Source organism: Taeniopygia guttata, chromosome 2, assembly GCF_048771995.1.
Source record: "Taeniopygia guttata chromosome 2, bTaeGut7.mat, whole genome shotgun sequence".
Classification (NCBI taxonomy): Eukaryota; Metazoa; Chordata; class Aves; order Passeriformes; family Estrildidae; genus Taeniopygia; species Taeniopygia guttata.
This window is the reverse complement of record NC_133026.1, coordinates 52782210-52797919: the sequence shown is the minus strand read 5'-3', so window position 1 is coordinate 52797919 and position 15710 is coordinate 52782210. Positions and strand designations below refer to the sequence as shown.

General features: G+C 39.0%; 1 protein-coding gene across 5 annotated transcripts in view; it reads right to left on the bottom strand.

Annotated features, from left to right (window-relative positions):
• GLI3 (GLI family zinc finger 3) overlaps positions 1 to 15710 on the bottom strand; it is a 204300-nt gene that overhangs the window by 52502 nt on the left and 136088 nt on the right. For all 5 annotated transcript variants that reach the window (XM_030265326.4, XM_030265327.4, XM_030265328.4 and 2 more), the window contains 2 exons: positions 13652 to 13798; positions 5779 to 5980 (listed from right to left, as the gene is read on the bottom strand). In XM_030265326.4, the coding sequence (XP_030121186.4) occupies positions 5779 to 5980; positions 13652 to 13798 (349 nt within the window). The remainder of the gene's footprint in view (positions 1 to 5778; positions 5981 to 13651; positions 13799 to 15710) is intronic.

The window sequence follows — 15710 nt, the reverse complement described above, 5'->3', positions numbered from 1 at the left end:
GGAATGAAAATTTGATCAACATGAAGCTATGGCAAAAACATGTTAAAACAATTGGGTGGAGAAAAAACCAGAAAAAATCATGGTGCATTTAAATTGCTGCTCCTCCCCTAGAATATCATTGCATGTAGTAGAAGGAGACTTTCAAACAATATCAGCAGAAAAAACAATGCAAGAACTCTAAGGAGCAGGTTGAAAACAACATCAGAAAGGAGATTAATAAGAGGAGACATAATAAGAATATATAAAATATTGAATAAAGAAGAAGGATTGAGAACATGAAGACTTCCTGTCTTATAACTGAGACATTCTGTTAAATTCAAAAACTGGGTAATTTAAACCTGATAAAAGGATACTCTTTCCTTTTTTCTTTTTTTTTTTTTTTTTTAATAGAATATATAATTAGACTGTTGGGCTCTCTGCTAAAGAGACGTTTCCCTTTCCCCTATTGATAACTTTTTTTCATTGGGATATCTTAACTCTATTTTTATTTTTCTCTTTATTTTCTCTTTGTGTTTGCAAATGAAAACTGGAAAAATTATTACCTAGTCACTCATCTCTAGGTGCAATGCACTGACTTGTTATACAACAATCATCCATTGCTGTCTAAGCTCACTCTACAAACCTGGCTATCCCTTTCTAGTGCTCTTTGTGAAAGTATTCTTGCCACCGTTCCCTGATGCTTCAGATCAACACAGAGCAAAATTACAGGAGCCAGAGCAGCCAGGGTCTGGCTGTAATTAACCACACTATGTTAATTGTTCTGATGCTATCAGGGCAGCACATGGAGGAAAAAATAAAGTGCTACTGTGTTTTCTTTGTGTCTTTCAAACCTTCAAGGAGATCCCAAAGGGCTCCTGTGCTCACATGAAACTGAATTTTCACAGGTTATGAGATGGCTAAGTTATATTCACAGTTATATCTGCCTAAACCAAAGAAAGTCACTTGTAGTAGGCAGAACTACTGACTTAAACACCTTGGATCTGACAGGGAATTCAGATCAGTTTCTGAAAACTGACTTTGTAATTTTGGTATCACAGCATTGCCAAAGGACTAGAGGTTCTAAATTTAAAATCTTATAGAACATGAAGTCCCAGACTCCTTTGTTTTTTAAAGACCAGTTAATCTTTTGTAAAGGTTTTGAATCAGTACTCTTAATATCATGGGAAGTGATTACCCCCTCTATACTCACTCTAAACCATGCTGTCTCTCAAAAAGAAGTGCTACTGAAGTGCAAAGTCTAATAATTGTTACAGGTAGCAGATATAATATTAAGTAGGTCTTGACAAAGGATTAATAGCAGGGGTGCTGCACTGCAGGACTGAGGCAGGTAACCAAATGAGTAAATGTCAAATGAAGGATTATCCTCATTTGATGCTCTTTCACACATCTCCTTTCTGAATAATCTCTCCCAGCTGAGACCTAAACCAGGTGTTTTCTAATGCACAAAGTAGAAGCTCTACCTGGTGTGCAAAAGGAGATCCACTATTAGCTGTCAGCAGGAGCGTCATCTCCTTTTCAAGTACTCAGCCAGTAGTCAGGATACAGCACTATACTGCCAGCTGACAATGGCACAGCACCCGCCCAGCAGAGCTCTCTCTGGATTGTGCTGAACTACTAGTATTTATTATTCGATCTACAGTAGTACCCATGTCAAAGACCAGAGCACTTCTGTGCTTGACTTTGTACAAACAGAGACCAAAATGTGGCTCTTTTCACCTGATTCCATCCTCAGCATCCCACAGGGCTCATACAGAGGATCCAATGCAGAAAAGCTGCACGAAGCACAGGATGTAATCTTTCAGCCTCTTCTTTCAGCCTCTTTTTTTAGCCAGTGAGGTCCTCGAGACACTTTCTTAACACAAATAGTATCTTTGCAAAAACAGGTGTAAAAGAGCATTGAACCCACAAATTAAACATACCAGAAGTAAACCTGCCCATATCTTCATGTGCTGACTCATCAGCTTTTAGTTATGTGACAGCACACCCCTTTCCCCCTCTGCATGATTCTTAACTCATTCAGTCCACAAGACACACTCTTCAGCAAGAGGCCCTCTGTTACTTTTCTTCTCTGTGCCCAGAGTAATGCCCATAGGCCTTCCTTCCCTTGTATTTAAACCATCAGTGACTAAATAATTACTGACACCCTCCTGAGCTTCTCCACTGTGCTCATCACTGTATAATCTAATTGCTTCACAAAACATTAATGCTTTCAACCTCCCTCTGAGGTTCCATTTTGCACAGGAACATGAATCAAAGAAAGATGGAAGTAAAAATGTCACTCTTTGTGGTTGCCCAATTTCAGGCAAGAAGGTCTGGGCTAGTTAACATGACACAGTAGACGAAATGTTCAAAACAGCTGTCAGTATCTTCAAGTCATGGCTGTGAGCAATTTGACTCCTCTGCAAAATTAAGAGTGGTGGGCTGGGACTGCAGAAGACAAACTGAGCCTGGTGGTCACTTCTGACTAGTTCAGTTTGCCCAGCATCAGTCTGGAATTGTGTTGCAAGAGCACAATCTACCCTCCAGGCAGCAAACAACCAGGTACAAGGCTCCCTCCTTTTTAGGCTGCCTTGGAAAAGTGAGACAGTGTCCTGCGGCTCTCACTGATCCACAGAGGATGCTCAGGCTGTTCAGGCTGTGCATTGAAGAAGACAGGGGCCCTATAAATACTGTGGAACCCTGAAGTTAAAGATGGTATCAGAGCACAATCACAAGGGGGCAGTACCTCCATTCTCTGAATGAGCGGCTTCTGTGTGCTTTATTTTGCAGCCTTTTCTTTCTTCTGCTGCAAGTCTATGTTGTGTTATAGAAAGGCATTTTGTGCCAACTTGCTTAGCCTGTACAGTTTCTGGGCTGACTCCTGTTTCCTCTAAAGACTGCTTTCTGTTTCACAAAACTGTTATGGCTGGACAGACAGCTGAGCCTCCACAGGCTTCCCAAGGAGGGACCAGAACTGCAGCTGCAGGGAAAGGTCCTCCTCCCTATCTGTGGGCCCTGGACTGGAACATGCCGAGTGCTTAGTTTATTTAACACATGCTAATAGAAACCTCTTAAGGGCTTATCACTTGACTAAATGGGACAATTTCTCAAGAACAGCATAGATTACATCTACATCATCTAGGCAACATTCTTGGCAAAGTTCAGCTTCCCAGTAAAAAGGCAATAGTTCTTCTAGTTTGTAGAGTTAAATATCTTTTTCCCTAACTTCATTTGAATAAATTAATAACCTTGCCAATATTTTTTGGAAATATTCAGCATTAGACAGGTATTTACCATGAAAAATGCTGTCAAGTGTAAACTACTTGGACTAAGTTAAAAAACATAGGAAACAATACCAAGATGTAGAAGGACTGTGTAATGTTAAGTATAGCTTATGCTACTGATACTATCAAAAGTAGAAATTCTTTCTGTCTTGCAATTCCATCTAGTGGCTTGCTGAATGGTACCATTTTCTTGCAGCAACTCCAGTGATGTTAACCTACAAGTTTCCAGAAGCTGGGATTTTACACCAGGAAATGTTTTTTTTCTAGACTTTGATCACAGTTGCTGATAGGATATCAAATGGGATGAATCTATGGTTTTATTCAACGCAACAGTTCTTGTGCTGAATGCATTATTTGCAAGACAGTGAATATTAAATTAGGTCAACAGTCCTGCTGGCATTTAGTCTTGGAATTTATTAAGGCAATGAAATGTGGTTTGGGTTTAATATCTTACATCAGTGTTTATTTTGGTTTATATAGACAGGTTCACACAGAAGTTAAAAGGCATCAACAGAGGTGAGTGTTGCAAAGCAGGAAGAAGAGCTCTCCCTTTCCTTCCTTTCAGTTGGGAAGAATGGACGTGTACATTTCCAACTGTGCATGGTGAATGGACATATTCTAATAAAAATGATTAAAAAAATCTTAATTCAAAATTATGTGAAATTTTGACTTATGCATTCCTGGGAAGTATAATCAGAAAGGGCTGAAACCTTTGGTCAACCACAGGTTCAGTCACACAAGCACTGCTCTCTTCAGTGACACCAGTCCACAAGACTCACTTTGAAGACTCCTAGCATCCTTACTCAGTCTGTGCCCACAACTCCCTCCAGTTCCACAACTGTCTTCAACAAAACCATTCATCTGACTCCAGCTTTGCTTTGGAAGAGTAAAAGGAGAGAAGACTTACTCCACTACGGAGACTATGCCAACTTTCTTACTATTTGCTTTACCACAGTTGCAAGCTATGGGAAAGGAGTTTAGTTATTAAGTGCCATCCTATCTTAATGACAGTGCAGATAGCACACCTCCACGGCTGCCAGCCATTGACATAAATCACATTCCTCATTAAGGAGCTTCATAACTGGGACCATGGCTCCGCTGACTGCCAAACTGTATTGAGAGCAATACCTGTACCTGTGAAATACCACACAGCTACTCAAGTACATCAGAGCTACCAAGCACGACTATTTAAAAGTGTAAAAAAAGGAAAACACAGCACCTACACTAATACCAATATTTGCAGTGCTGTCGCTCTCAGAATTTGTCAGGCTCATGGTTTCTAACAAACCAGTTCTGTGCCCTGTCTTCTACATGAGTAAAAACCCCCATAGCCTATTTTCAAAGCTGTAAATGTGTCATTTTTGCCACAGAGGCATTTCACAGATTTCACAGAATATTCTGAGTTAGATGGGACCCACGAGGCTCATCAAGTCTGACTTTTTAAGTGAATGGCCCATAAAGGGGCCTGACCTTGGTAATGTTTTTGAGCCTTGCCTAAAAATGGGTGCCTCATCTCAATAAACTGATGTAGGGACTTATTCCTTTGCCTCATTGCAAATTGAAGGTGGAAGCTGCTTTTAATCCAGGGCCCAGAAGCACACTTCAAGGGTTATAAATACAAGCCCAATATTTTCTGACACTTTGGAGAGGCGGGGGATTTTTTTTAGAATACCAAAGGAGTTTTTCTCAGATAACATATAGCCATACCGCAAATACAAACATGTTCTGCAGTTGCATCTCCATTTTTCCTGCTGCAGTTCTTGATTTTCTTCCTCTCCTTTTTTTCTTTTTACATTATTCCTTTAGTTCCCTCACTTTTGTGCCCTATTTGCTTCCCTTTTCTGTATAACTTCTGTCCATCTCATTTGCTACTCTGCTCTTCTGCCTCCAGAACAACCGTTCCTGACTGTTTTCTTGCACACACAAGTGAAGCAGCCAAGTGAAAATCACAGTATTTCTGATGACATTACTTCCTTGGTACCAATAAAAAAAAATTAGCCAGAGAATTTCAAATCTTTCAATACATGGGAAAAAAAAAACAACTTTTGAATACCCAAAAGTTAAAGCCAAACATTTGGATTGAACAGTACCATATTTCTCTTCTTTACTTTCTGATGATTGTAATGTAGGAACATTTCACTGTCCACCATATCTATGGGCAGAAGAAACCAAGTGACTTAAGTCACAAACCTATCCTAGAGTTTCTTCTCTGAAAACAGATTACTGGACACACAAACACACACTGTTCCTGCTGGTTAGACAAAACATTACCAGCACTGGACAATCATAGGCCAAAAAGTTCCTTGTGGCTACCTTTCTGAACAAGAAAAAAATAATTTTACACCTTAAATTAAGCTCCGATGAATATACATTATAAAAACTGCAAAATGTACCATATTCACAAAAAAAACCCCCACCCCACAAGTTACTTAAAAATGTGAGTATACATTAATATTTGGGTGTGTGTGACACATAAATGAGAATATGCAATTCAGGTAGCAAATACAATTCTTACCTTATTGCACTTGCAGATAAGTGGCCATAAGAACCACTGGCTGACGAACTGCTACGAGAATTATTGAGAATTGTGACCAAGGAATTTGGAGATGTCCGTATCATGGTCTGAAGGTCAAAGCTGTGGTCAGACAGGGGGGATATGGACAGCGTGCGCTTTCGGCTCGGTCTAGCTGACAACCTCGGACTCGGAAACCTGGCGCCTGTTATGTAAACACAAATAATTATCCACCAGGGCACTTCATCGGATTTATTTGTTATCAGTCATGGGTAGAGGGAGACACCAGCACACTGTGACAAGCCCGCTTTCTTCATTTGTGATCTACTGGCCACGATTGAGGAAAATTAGGAAGAAAAATCTTTCTTCCTATGGCTTACCTCAGGGGAGTTCTGTTTATTAATGTGCAAGCAAAATGATAAATGACTAAACAAAAGGAAAAGACTTTTATGCGTTATCCCTCTCATTTCTAGTGATTTATGAATGTGATGGCTTCTTAGACATTCACATCATTAATTCAACCATGAGCAATGAGGCAGTGGTTCAGATCTGGGATACCAGCAAGCCCAAACCTACAACACTTTAATACATACAGCCAAACCTACACATGTCAAATAGAGTATAGAAATGAAGAGGCAGCTTTCCCTCTGTTGACCATAATTCTGCCAGGTATTTGATATAAAACTAAAAATCAGGACTGAAACAAACACTAAAAGGGCCAGCTCTATCAGCAGAATTCAGATTGACATTCAGAGCATTAAAATGAGAAACAGTAGGCTTTATTTGAATTTGTCCAAGATCCTATGATATTCTTTTCCTGCGATGGGGTGTATAGGGGCCTACGACAGCTAAATTTCTTTAAAAATGGAGATTAGATTTTCAAAGCAGCAAAGTGAAGGCAAACATGCAGATACCACTTAAATAAATAAACATTATGTTTCTAAATTTTATGTCCTGTTCTGAAAATCTCTACCTCTTCTGATCTATTTTACCATGTCATCCCAACTCTCTGCAGTCCTGACAGAAGATATATCACCTTACATTTATTGCCTTTATTTAATTATTTTCTATCTTGGTTGAGTGTAAGGAGAGAATTAGCTTCCCCACTGCACACTGAACAATTTCCTTTAACAGTACTGCTGCTTCTACCTTTTTAATCCCTTTAACCTGTAGTAAAGGACTGAATCCTAATGATCCTGACAGCCAGGGTCATGCACGTCTTGGGTTTGATGCAGCTTTACAGCTGCATCAAACTTTACAGCTACTTCTCCTAGAGTCCCCGACATTCTCTTTAACTTGCTAACAATTCACAGTTGGCCACAAGCATCCAGTACAGGTCTGCCTTTCTTAACATCTTTGCACCCAGAATCTTTCTTTTTTGCAGGGTATTTAAGCTTACATGTCTAACAATAACCAGGAGAAGAGCCCAAATTACTCTAATTAGACTCATCTCAAGATCAGAGCTAGATTAGAATCTATTAGTATGATTTCTTACACACCTGAGTGGGTTTCCCTTCTTTCTGTGCATGCTAGCCAAGATTTTAATACAGTATCCAGGGCTGCCATTTAATTGCTGTTGTGACTGTATGATCAGATCTCCATTTATAATCCTTATCCTCTTTGGCATCTCAGTAATACAGAGTTTGTTCCTTCCTTCTCTGTCTCCAGAATAAGCCTTAGTCCATACAGCTTCAGCCTTTTAATGAATATTCAAGCCCTTGATTAATCATTTAAAATTTAGGTATAGCCATTAATTTATTTGTAAAACCTACCACATGCTATTTTTTTGTAATCTGCTTTATCTCCTTTTCAGGAGCTTGCTATTGTACTGTGTCTGATATTTTATTAGTGCTGTGCTTCATGTCTTTCAAAGGCAGAGATCTTTTACTTGTGCTAAAATAAGAAACAACAATGATCAGCAGCTATAAGAAACTGCAATATATCTAACAAGGAAATACAACATACACGTCACAGTAAAAAAAAAAATAGTAGTAATTTGCACTTGCATCTTTTATCCACAATTCTTCTCTACTGACTGTTCAGCTGGAATGAATTAAAACAATGCCTCTGAAGTTAGTGCTTGTAATGTAATTTACCCCAGATGAGGATACAATTCAAGTGCTTTATCATGGTTTTACAAGGGCATAGCTAAGTGCAGACCTTATACTCCCTGCAGCGTCCTGCACAGTCTCAAGAACTGTACAGACTTCCCTCCTCCTCACCCTTTCTGGACTGAACCAGTCTCCTTTACCCCTTGCCTAAGTCATGCTATGGCTCTTGCATGTCTCCCACTGCTGCTACACCTTCACCTTGCCTGCCAGCTGCTGCCAGGGCATCCCTGTGTCCCCACAAGATGCACCAGACCTGTGGCCAGAGATGGAGAAAGACACTCCTGTCAGGGGCAGTGCCAGGGGTTGAGCCATGCATACAGTAGTCTCAGGCTTCCTCTCTTCCTCCAGGCAGCACCTGTTTCAGGCCCCATCTAGCTCTGGGAATTCAGCAGCCCCCTCCATCTACCTACGACAGGAACAATCTCCTAAGGGAGATTTTGCAGGATCCTGCAAAAAGGGAACATTTCTGCTTCAGCCAGGCAAGAGCTCTACCGAGTTTGAGCACAGGAGGCAGGGATTCAATTCAAGGGGGGCCACAACTTCTAAAACTGAAAATACAATTGAATGGAATTACTGTTTCACCCTATCTTTGTGGTTTAATTAGATTTCACATGCCTAAAAAGTCTTTAGCATGAGCTGGCCACTCATTACAGGACATTTGTTTAACCATTCATTCAGCATAACATGAATTTGTTAGTATGCTACTATAAAAAGGAGTAGGTCACAATTTGTCCGTGCCTCTGAATACGAAACCAAACTTTCCAGCCTTGCCCAGCATTTATTTAAAAAACAAACACATCAATATTTATTTAGCAATTTGAGGTGTTCATCTGCTCACAGTGCTCTCCCACTAAAGTATTACATTCCCTACTCAATAATGCTTTAAAATCAGAAAATGAAGGAGCACCAATTCACTAAAAATCCATTTACCTCTGTGGAAGTGCTGATAAAAAAACACCAGCTTTGGCAAACCACGCAAATGGAAGTTGACAGTGAAGATTTACTTAAAAATGTCACCCTTTATGACTAGACATTATAGAAATAAAAAGTCACTAGTAGAGAGTAAAGACTCGAGTGTGCCAACAAAAAATCCAGTAGGTGTCAGAAGAAAAGATCTTATTCTGACGTGGAGATCAATTCTAAAATAACAGATATCTATCTCCATCATAAATTTCAAAAATGGAATATGCCATCCAGCAAATTTGTCCATGAATTTGATTTCTGAGTTGAAGTTTTTAGCATTGCTTAATCATTTATAAGGCAATCTTCAGACATGTATCATTTATTCCATCCCTTTAAATCAAACTTCATCAAACCTTTTTTACTCCCTTCCTTTAAATCAAATTTCTTTGAACATGTCTCAGGCACTGGTCTTTATTGAAGACTATGAACATGGGACAGAGGGGATGGCTTTAAAGTAAAACCTTTTTTCTTTCTTTTCCTTCTGCCTTCTGCTTACAGATGTGTAAAAACTTTGTTTTCACTTTATAAAAGTTTATCATAAATTTTGTCTTAGTTTTCAAAATGATAAATCTATCATCAGGATAAGAGAAGGAATGGCTTTGATACTCCACCCTCATTCTGCAACTGTGCTTTGACAAACAGAAACCAAACCTAGTCCAAAGCTTCTCATTCTGGCTTAACTCTCCAGGCTGGTGTTTGGGTCTGGCTGAGATGACATTCATTTTTTCCCACTGCAGCTCTCACGGTGCTGTGCTTTGCAGTGGCAGCTGCAAAGAAGTTTTGGCTGCTGCTGAGCAGTGCTGGCACAGCACTGTCTTCCCACATTCTCCCCATCAGTAGGCTGGAAGTCAGCAAGATCCTGGGAGGGGACACAACCAGGCCTGCTGACCCAAACTGACCAAAGGGATATTCCACACCATATGATGTCAGCTCAGACATAATGGCTAAGAAAAGGAGCGGGTGAGGGAACATTCATTCATTACAATATTTGCCTTCCAGAGCAACCCCTCCATGTGCTGGAACCCCACTTCCCAGGAAGTGCACAGACATTGCTTGCTTATGGGAAGTAGAGAATAAAATTGTTTGTTTTCTCTTTGCTTCTGTACATGCAATCTTTCACTTTTGCCTGAGTAAACTGCCTTATCTCAACCTACCAGTTGTTTTCAATCTGGTTTTCTCTCCCACATCCAGCTGAGAAGAGGAACTGATAGAGCAGTTTGGTGAGCACCTGACATCCAGCCAAGGTCAACGCACCACAGCTGCCCAAACTCTTTAGGTCAGCTGGGTCAGAGTCTCTAACGACAAAAGGAGTAGGTCATTATCAAATACCTTTGAAAAAGAGAAAACTCCTGTTCTGAGTGAGGACAGACAAGAGTAAATCTGAGTGAGGTTATTAATACTTTGGACTCTTGAAACCTCAGGGAACATGTTTGTGTTCCACTGAACCTCATTTAGGAGAGCAGAACATATTCCCCAAATGAAAAATGCACCTATCAACCCAGAAGACAGTGATTTTTAAAATTATAGTGCTTAAAGACAGTTTTGGCATTCAACATCTTTACGGCCCCAGCAAGTAATTTCAGTTGTTGCTACTGTGGTGCTGTCAATAACTTCCATACCCACTCCACTCCTATTTTGACGCTATACTTGAAGGTAACAAATCTGACATTTTTTGGACAAGCAAGAAGATGGCATGGCTTGCTCAGGGTCTCTGGCCACCAAAACTGTAGAAAAGCTTTATAGCAGCAGAGAAAATTTTGGTCCAGTTTTCATGCCATTCAGGACATGAGGAAGAAGAATTACAATTAAGCACGCATAATCTTGGCTTTAGTCTTCTGCAATGTATTAGACAGTTAATGGACAGTGAAGTTCAGAGCTTCAAGAAGTCTCCTGCTCCTTGGATAAGATTTACCTCTGATTAACAATTCTCCCACTCCTGTAATCCCCATTTGAAATCAGTTTTCCAGCACCACAGAGCAAAATAGAAAACCCCAAACTGCATATACTGTATGGAACTCAGTGTATGTTGGTGTTGGAATTATTTGCACTACAGGAGGGGATAGAGATTCCAAATTTCCGTGCTAGATGCTGTATAAGCATACAATTAGGAGACAGAATAGCTTTACAAAAGAAGAACAATGTCTTGCTTGTATCTATTTGGTTGTTGTGTGGGATAAATGAGCAGCAGCCTTTCAGTCAGTTGAGTCAACTTGCTCAGAATTTGATAGCATATAATGAGGGAAGCTACTCAAGTGTCTTCTGCTTCCTTTGACAAGATTGGGCAAAGGCGAAAGACTAGTTTTAAGATAACCATACAAATCCTTAAGAAGAAAGATCCAAACAAATGGCATTACTTCCAACTGATCACTGTATTCTGTTATTAAATGCATACATGGGTATTGTTACTGGGGATTTTTATAAAGTCTTAATATCAAGTTCCTGCTAATTGTTTTGTTCTCGTTTCTAATCTAAAAATCTGACAAAGAAGAAAGGAGTTTTCTTTTGCATGATGAATGATAGGACATTCAGCTTCCTACTTAATGACAATTAATTTACAGTATACCCATGCAAGTTAAGATAGTTTTAATTAGTTTTTACAAAGTAAAAGGGTAGCTTCATACTCTGTTTAGATAAAAGCAGCTATTGCCTGACTAAACACATTCTCATCAAATACAGAAGGTGAGCTGAGTGACCTTACTACGATTCACTCATTTTAATTCTCTATTTACTGTTTAAAAATAACCCATTTGCATAATAGTGCAGTTTTTGTCTCTAACTCTGAAAAAATGCCTAATTGAAAAGTTGCTGGTATAATTAATCTTAAATGTGTGATCTTAATTTTTAAAAACAAACATAAAACAAATTAAAGTGTGCATTTGAAATGTATCCTAGCTAGAGCTGGTGAACACAAATAGTTTAGTTACCTTTTATGAATGGGATGAAATTATGGGCAAAGGTCAAAACATTTCCTGTTAAGTAAGAAGTGATAACATTCTTGGGATAGAAAAGATGCAATTCTATGCAGGTTACAACATATACAATCTCTATTAACACAGGAAGATCCTTCTGCAAATGCCATTATTTGTATGAGTACTGCAAAGTCATCTGGTTTTCGCAAGTTTTCTGGCAAATATATGGGTATCTACTTTTCTAAAGGCTGAATAAACCCATTAGATCAAATCTGCATCCAAGAATGCAGTTTGGTACTGCTATTTATGTGCATTCAGACACACTCTCTCACAGTAGGAACCAAACCCCTTGACAATTTAAAATATCCCTGCTCATTACATGTGAAGTTTTAGTAGATGACCTTTAAAGTTCCCTTACAATCCAAACTATTCTATAATTCTATGATCCTTTTCAAGGAAGACACGCCCATTCATGCAAGCTGGGGATTTGTCCTTGCAGCTGGAACACAGCAGCAAATTTACATTACCTGAATCATGTTTAACAGTGCTTCCATTCTGCAAGGTATTTTTAATAGGCATACAGTGTTTAGCAGTGTGCCTCATCTCTCCCTATCTCTCTCAAAATCCAAATCAGGAAGTATCATATACTTAAGCTTTCAAGTATCTAAATCTGCACATTAATTTCTGGTTTAAGTCCAGACTACTTGCATGAATTTATTGTGCTTCTGCAGTGTGCTCAAGGTATGTTACAGTAAATTCTTTATGCATACTACTGGTACAGTGAGACTGATAATAGAAAATTAATCTTAAAAATCCTTCATTAGCAAGGAAACAGAATGAAAAAAAATCCTACCTGTACAGTTTCACAACTGTCTTGCCTGACTCTGATAAAAATTATTGGTCAATCAAGTACTTCACATTCCAAGGCATGTGTTTTGCAGGGCTAGCTATATATATTCCTATATATCCCAGAGGTTAACTGCCCAACACCCACGCTCCTTGAGATCACCAACTATGGTGTGCAGCAACAGCAGGAAGAAGAAATTGCATGTAAACAAAAAGTTTAAAATTCTACAGGAAAATACGGTTGTCTAACACTATTGTATTGGTCTGTACTACCAAGTACAGTCAACATCACCACCCTTTCTTGCCAGCATTTTTTATTACCCTCATCAGAAGGAACAGAGTCTATCCTGAAAAGCATGTAAGCATCTATGACTCAAGGGGAATGCTCTGCAAATCCCTCCTGTCTGATCAAAAGAAGCAGTAGCAAGCAATTTGCAATGGGGTCCTCTCTTTTCCTCCTTCAACAGAGAAACAGAGACAGATTAGAGGACTGAAAGATACTGAGTGGATAAAGAAGGCTCTTAATATTATGGAAATGTTATGGAAAACTAAGTTGGGATCTTTGAGAATTAAGCAACTGCTTCACTTTACTAGTGGTCGCTGGTCTATTGGTCTATGATACGCAACTTGTAAGTGCAGCTAGCACTCTCTGAAAGGTGCAGGGCATGCTCTCCTAACAGAAAAACAGATGTAAACTTTCTGTTAACAGAGAGCTCATCAGAGAAATACTCAGCCTATGAAAGTGAGTTACTGATTGCAATAGAATAGGACAATTTCAAAAGCACTCAAGCCCTGCTAGAAATAAAATTTATAACCTGTTTTCAGGAGCAGTCCTGCTCCTCTCCCTACTTTCTTTCAAAGTTTACTTTTAGGCTTGACATAACCCTTGTGCATTTGGCAATCAATTCTCTGGCCCTCCAGCCTCATGAGGAGGCTTATGTCGACTCCCACTTCTCTATCAACACGGAAGCATTTTGGGTCAGAGTACGAACAACCCACATGGTTCCCTTTGTAGGACCGTCTATATTTCTAGAAAATATCACTCACTATCCATGGCATGAAGATATTCCATATGAAGAGCCCCGGCTCCTGCAGTGGCAGCTGAAGGAATGATGTCTGCGTACGGGCTGCGCTGGCCTGCCAACAGAGCCATCTGATGATAATATTCAGCTGGACTGACGCCAGCGTGTGGAGCTAAAAAAAACAACATAAAAGTACCATTAATGACATAAGATAAACAAGAAGGAAAGTTTTATCACATTGCTGGCTTCTCTGGCCATTAAAACAACTTGTTTATTTTTTAATGTAATGCAGTATCTGCACTGTGCCACCACTGGTCAATATATTTCAACCAATGGTATGGTAAAGACATCATTCAAAAAACAGTAAGACCTAAAATATTAATGAGCTTGGTGATCTCATATTTTTGTATTTATTATTAAGTGACTCAAAAAGTGACAGGCTGACAGCAATGGAAACTAGTATGATTTATTTAGTGACATAAAAAAGCAGGAAAACCTTCCTAACATTTTATTCACATTTACCTCATCCTGGCTCAGAGGAAGCTGTCTCTAAGGTAACAGGGTGAACTTCCATAAGCATTCAGGTATCTGGAGTCTCTGCTTAGGAGACTAGAAGATTCTCCCTCACCATGTCCCTCTGTGTCTGTGCTTAGTAGCAAACAGGGATAAAGCATGATTTCAGGACAAATAATAGCTGTCCATGAACGACAGAGGGTCAGTTTTTTAGGAGGACAGATTGAAGTCAATAAATGTGACCATCCATCCTTCAAAGTTCATGTATAAATATACTTGATACACAAGCCTATTTGCAGAGTCAAAACCACAGACTGAACAGACTCTACATCCCATCAGTGAGGTTATCGTGATGCAGTCCTCTGAAAATGACTTGTATTAGCTGTTCTCTCATGTAAAAATAACATGAGAGCTTCCTGTTCCCCTCCAATTTTTAAGCAGGTCATCAACTAATGGGAAACCCTGGACAAATACAAAAATTGATATCACTTAAAGATCATCTTTTCTCAGCAGGCTTCAGATGCTACTGAAGGTAGAGAGTCATTTCATAAACTTCAGTAAGACGTAATCATAAAATAAGCTGGGCTCCCCCTCCTTGATCTTGACCCTGACCCACCATGAAACTTGAGGTGAACAACCCTTCTCTCTGATCGCTCCCCGTCCCACTTGCAAAATGGTTTGGTCACCACAAGATGAAATGTAAGCTTGCCTAAAACACTTAGGGTTCATTAGGTCAATGTGCTGCACCCCAAGCTGGTACAGCAGATTATTTTTATATTCTTTCATATCATTCAATGAGATTTTTCTTTAATCTCAGCAGCTGCATCTTGAATGAAAACAAAACATCGGGCTGAAATTCTTTGAATATTGTTACCTACACAGAGGTAAAAATAATTTATATTTTCATCAGAAAATCAGATCCTAAATGCAAACCTTATAAACAAAGAATTAAGATTTACACTTTTAATTAATGTTCTTTTGAACATAAACAAGGCATTGCAATTTGGAGAAAAGTTAATTCAGCAACAGATTGCTGAAGTGTATAGTCCGCCTTTATTACTTCCAAATAAAATGAAAGAATATGCTTTTGATGTTGAAATGTTAAACATAACATGTAAGAAAGGGTTGTGAAAAATAGATGTATGTCAAACAGGAATAGGAATGGCATAAAAAATGAGCTGAGATAAATTAAAAGTTGCTGGTATTTTTTCAAATTACAAATTGATTTCGCAATAAATACAATCTTTCCACTTTCTGTGAAATGGTGAAGAAATAATTCAGACCAAATTTTAAAAGATGGGTAACTCACACTGAATCACTGATTTTAAAGTTTTACAGTAGTAGGCAACCATGGTATATTTCCAGACAGACTGAAAATACTTCCTGAGCTTTCTGACATAAGTGTCTGGGTTAACTAACAGTAACATTGGCTGCAAACTTTAAAATTAACTGCTGCAAAAAACATAGTGAACACATAATTACTAAATGTTCTAAACGTTTCATATGCCAAGAAATGTTCTGGTGCTCTAAAAAAATTATTCCTTACTACCCCTCTCAAACATAAAAAATTA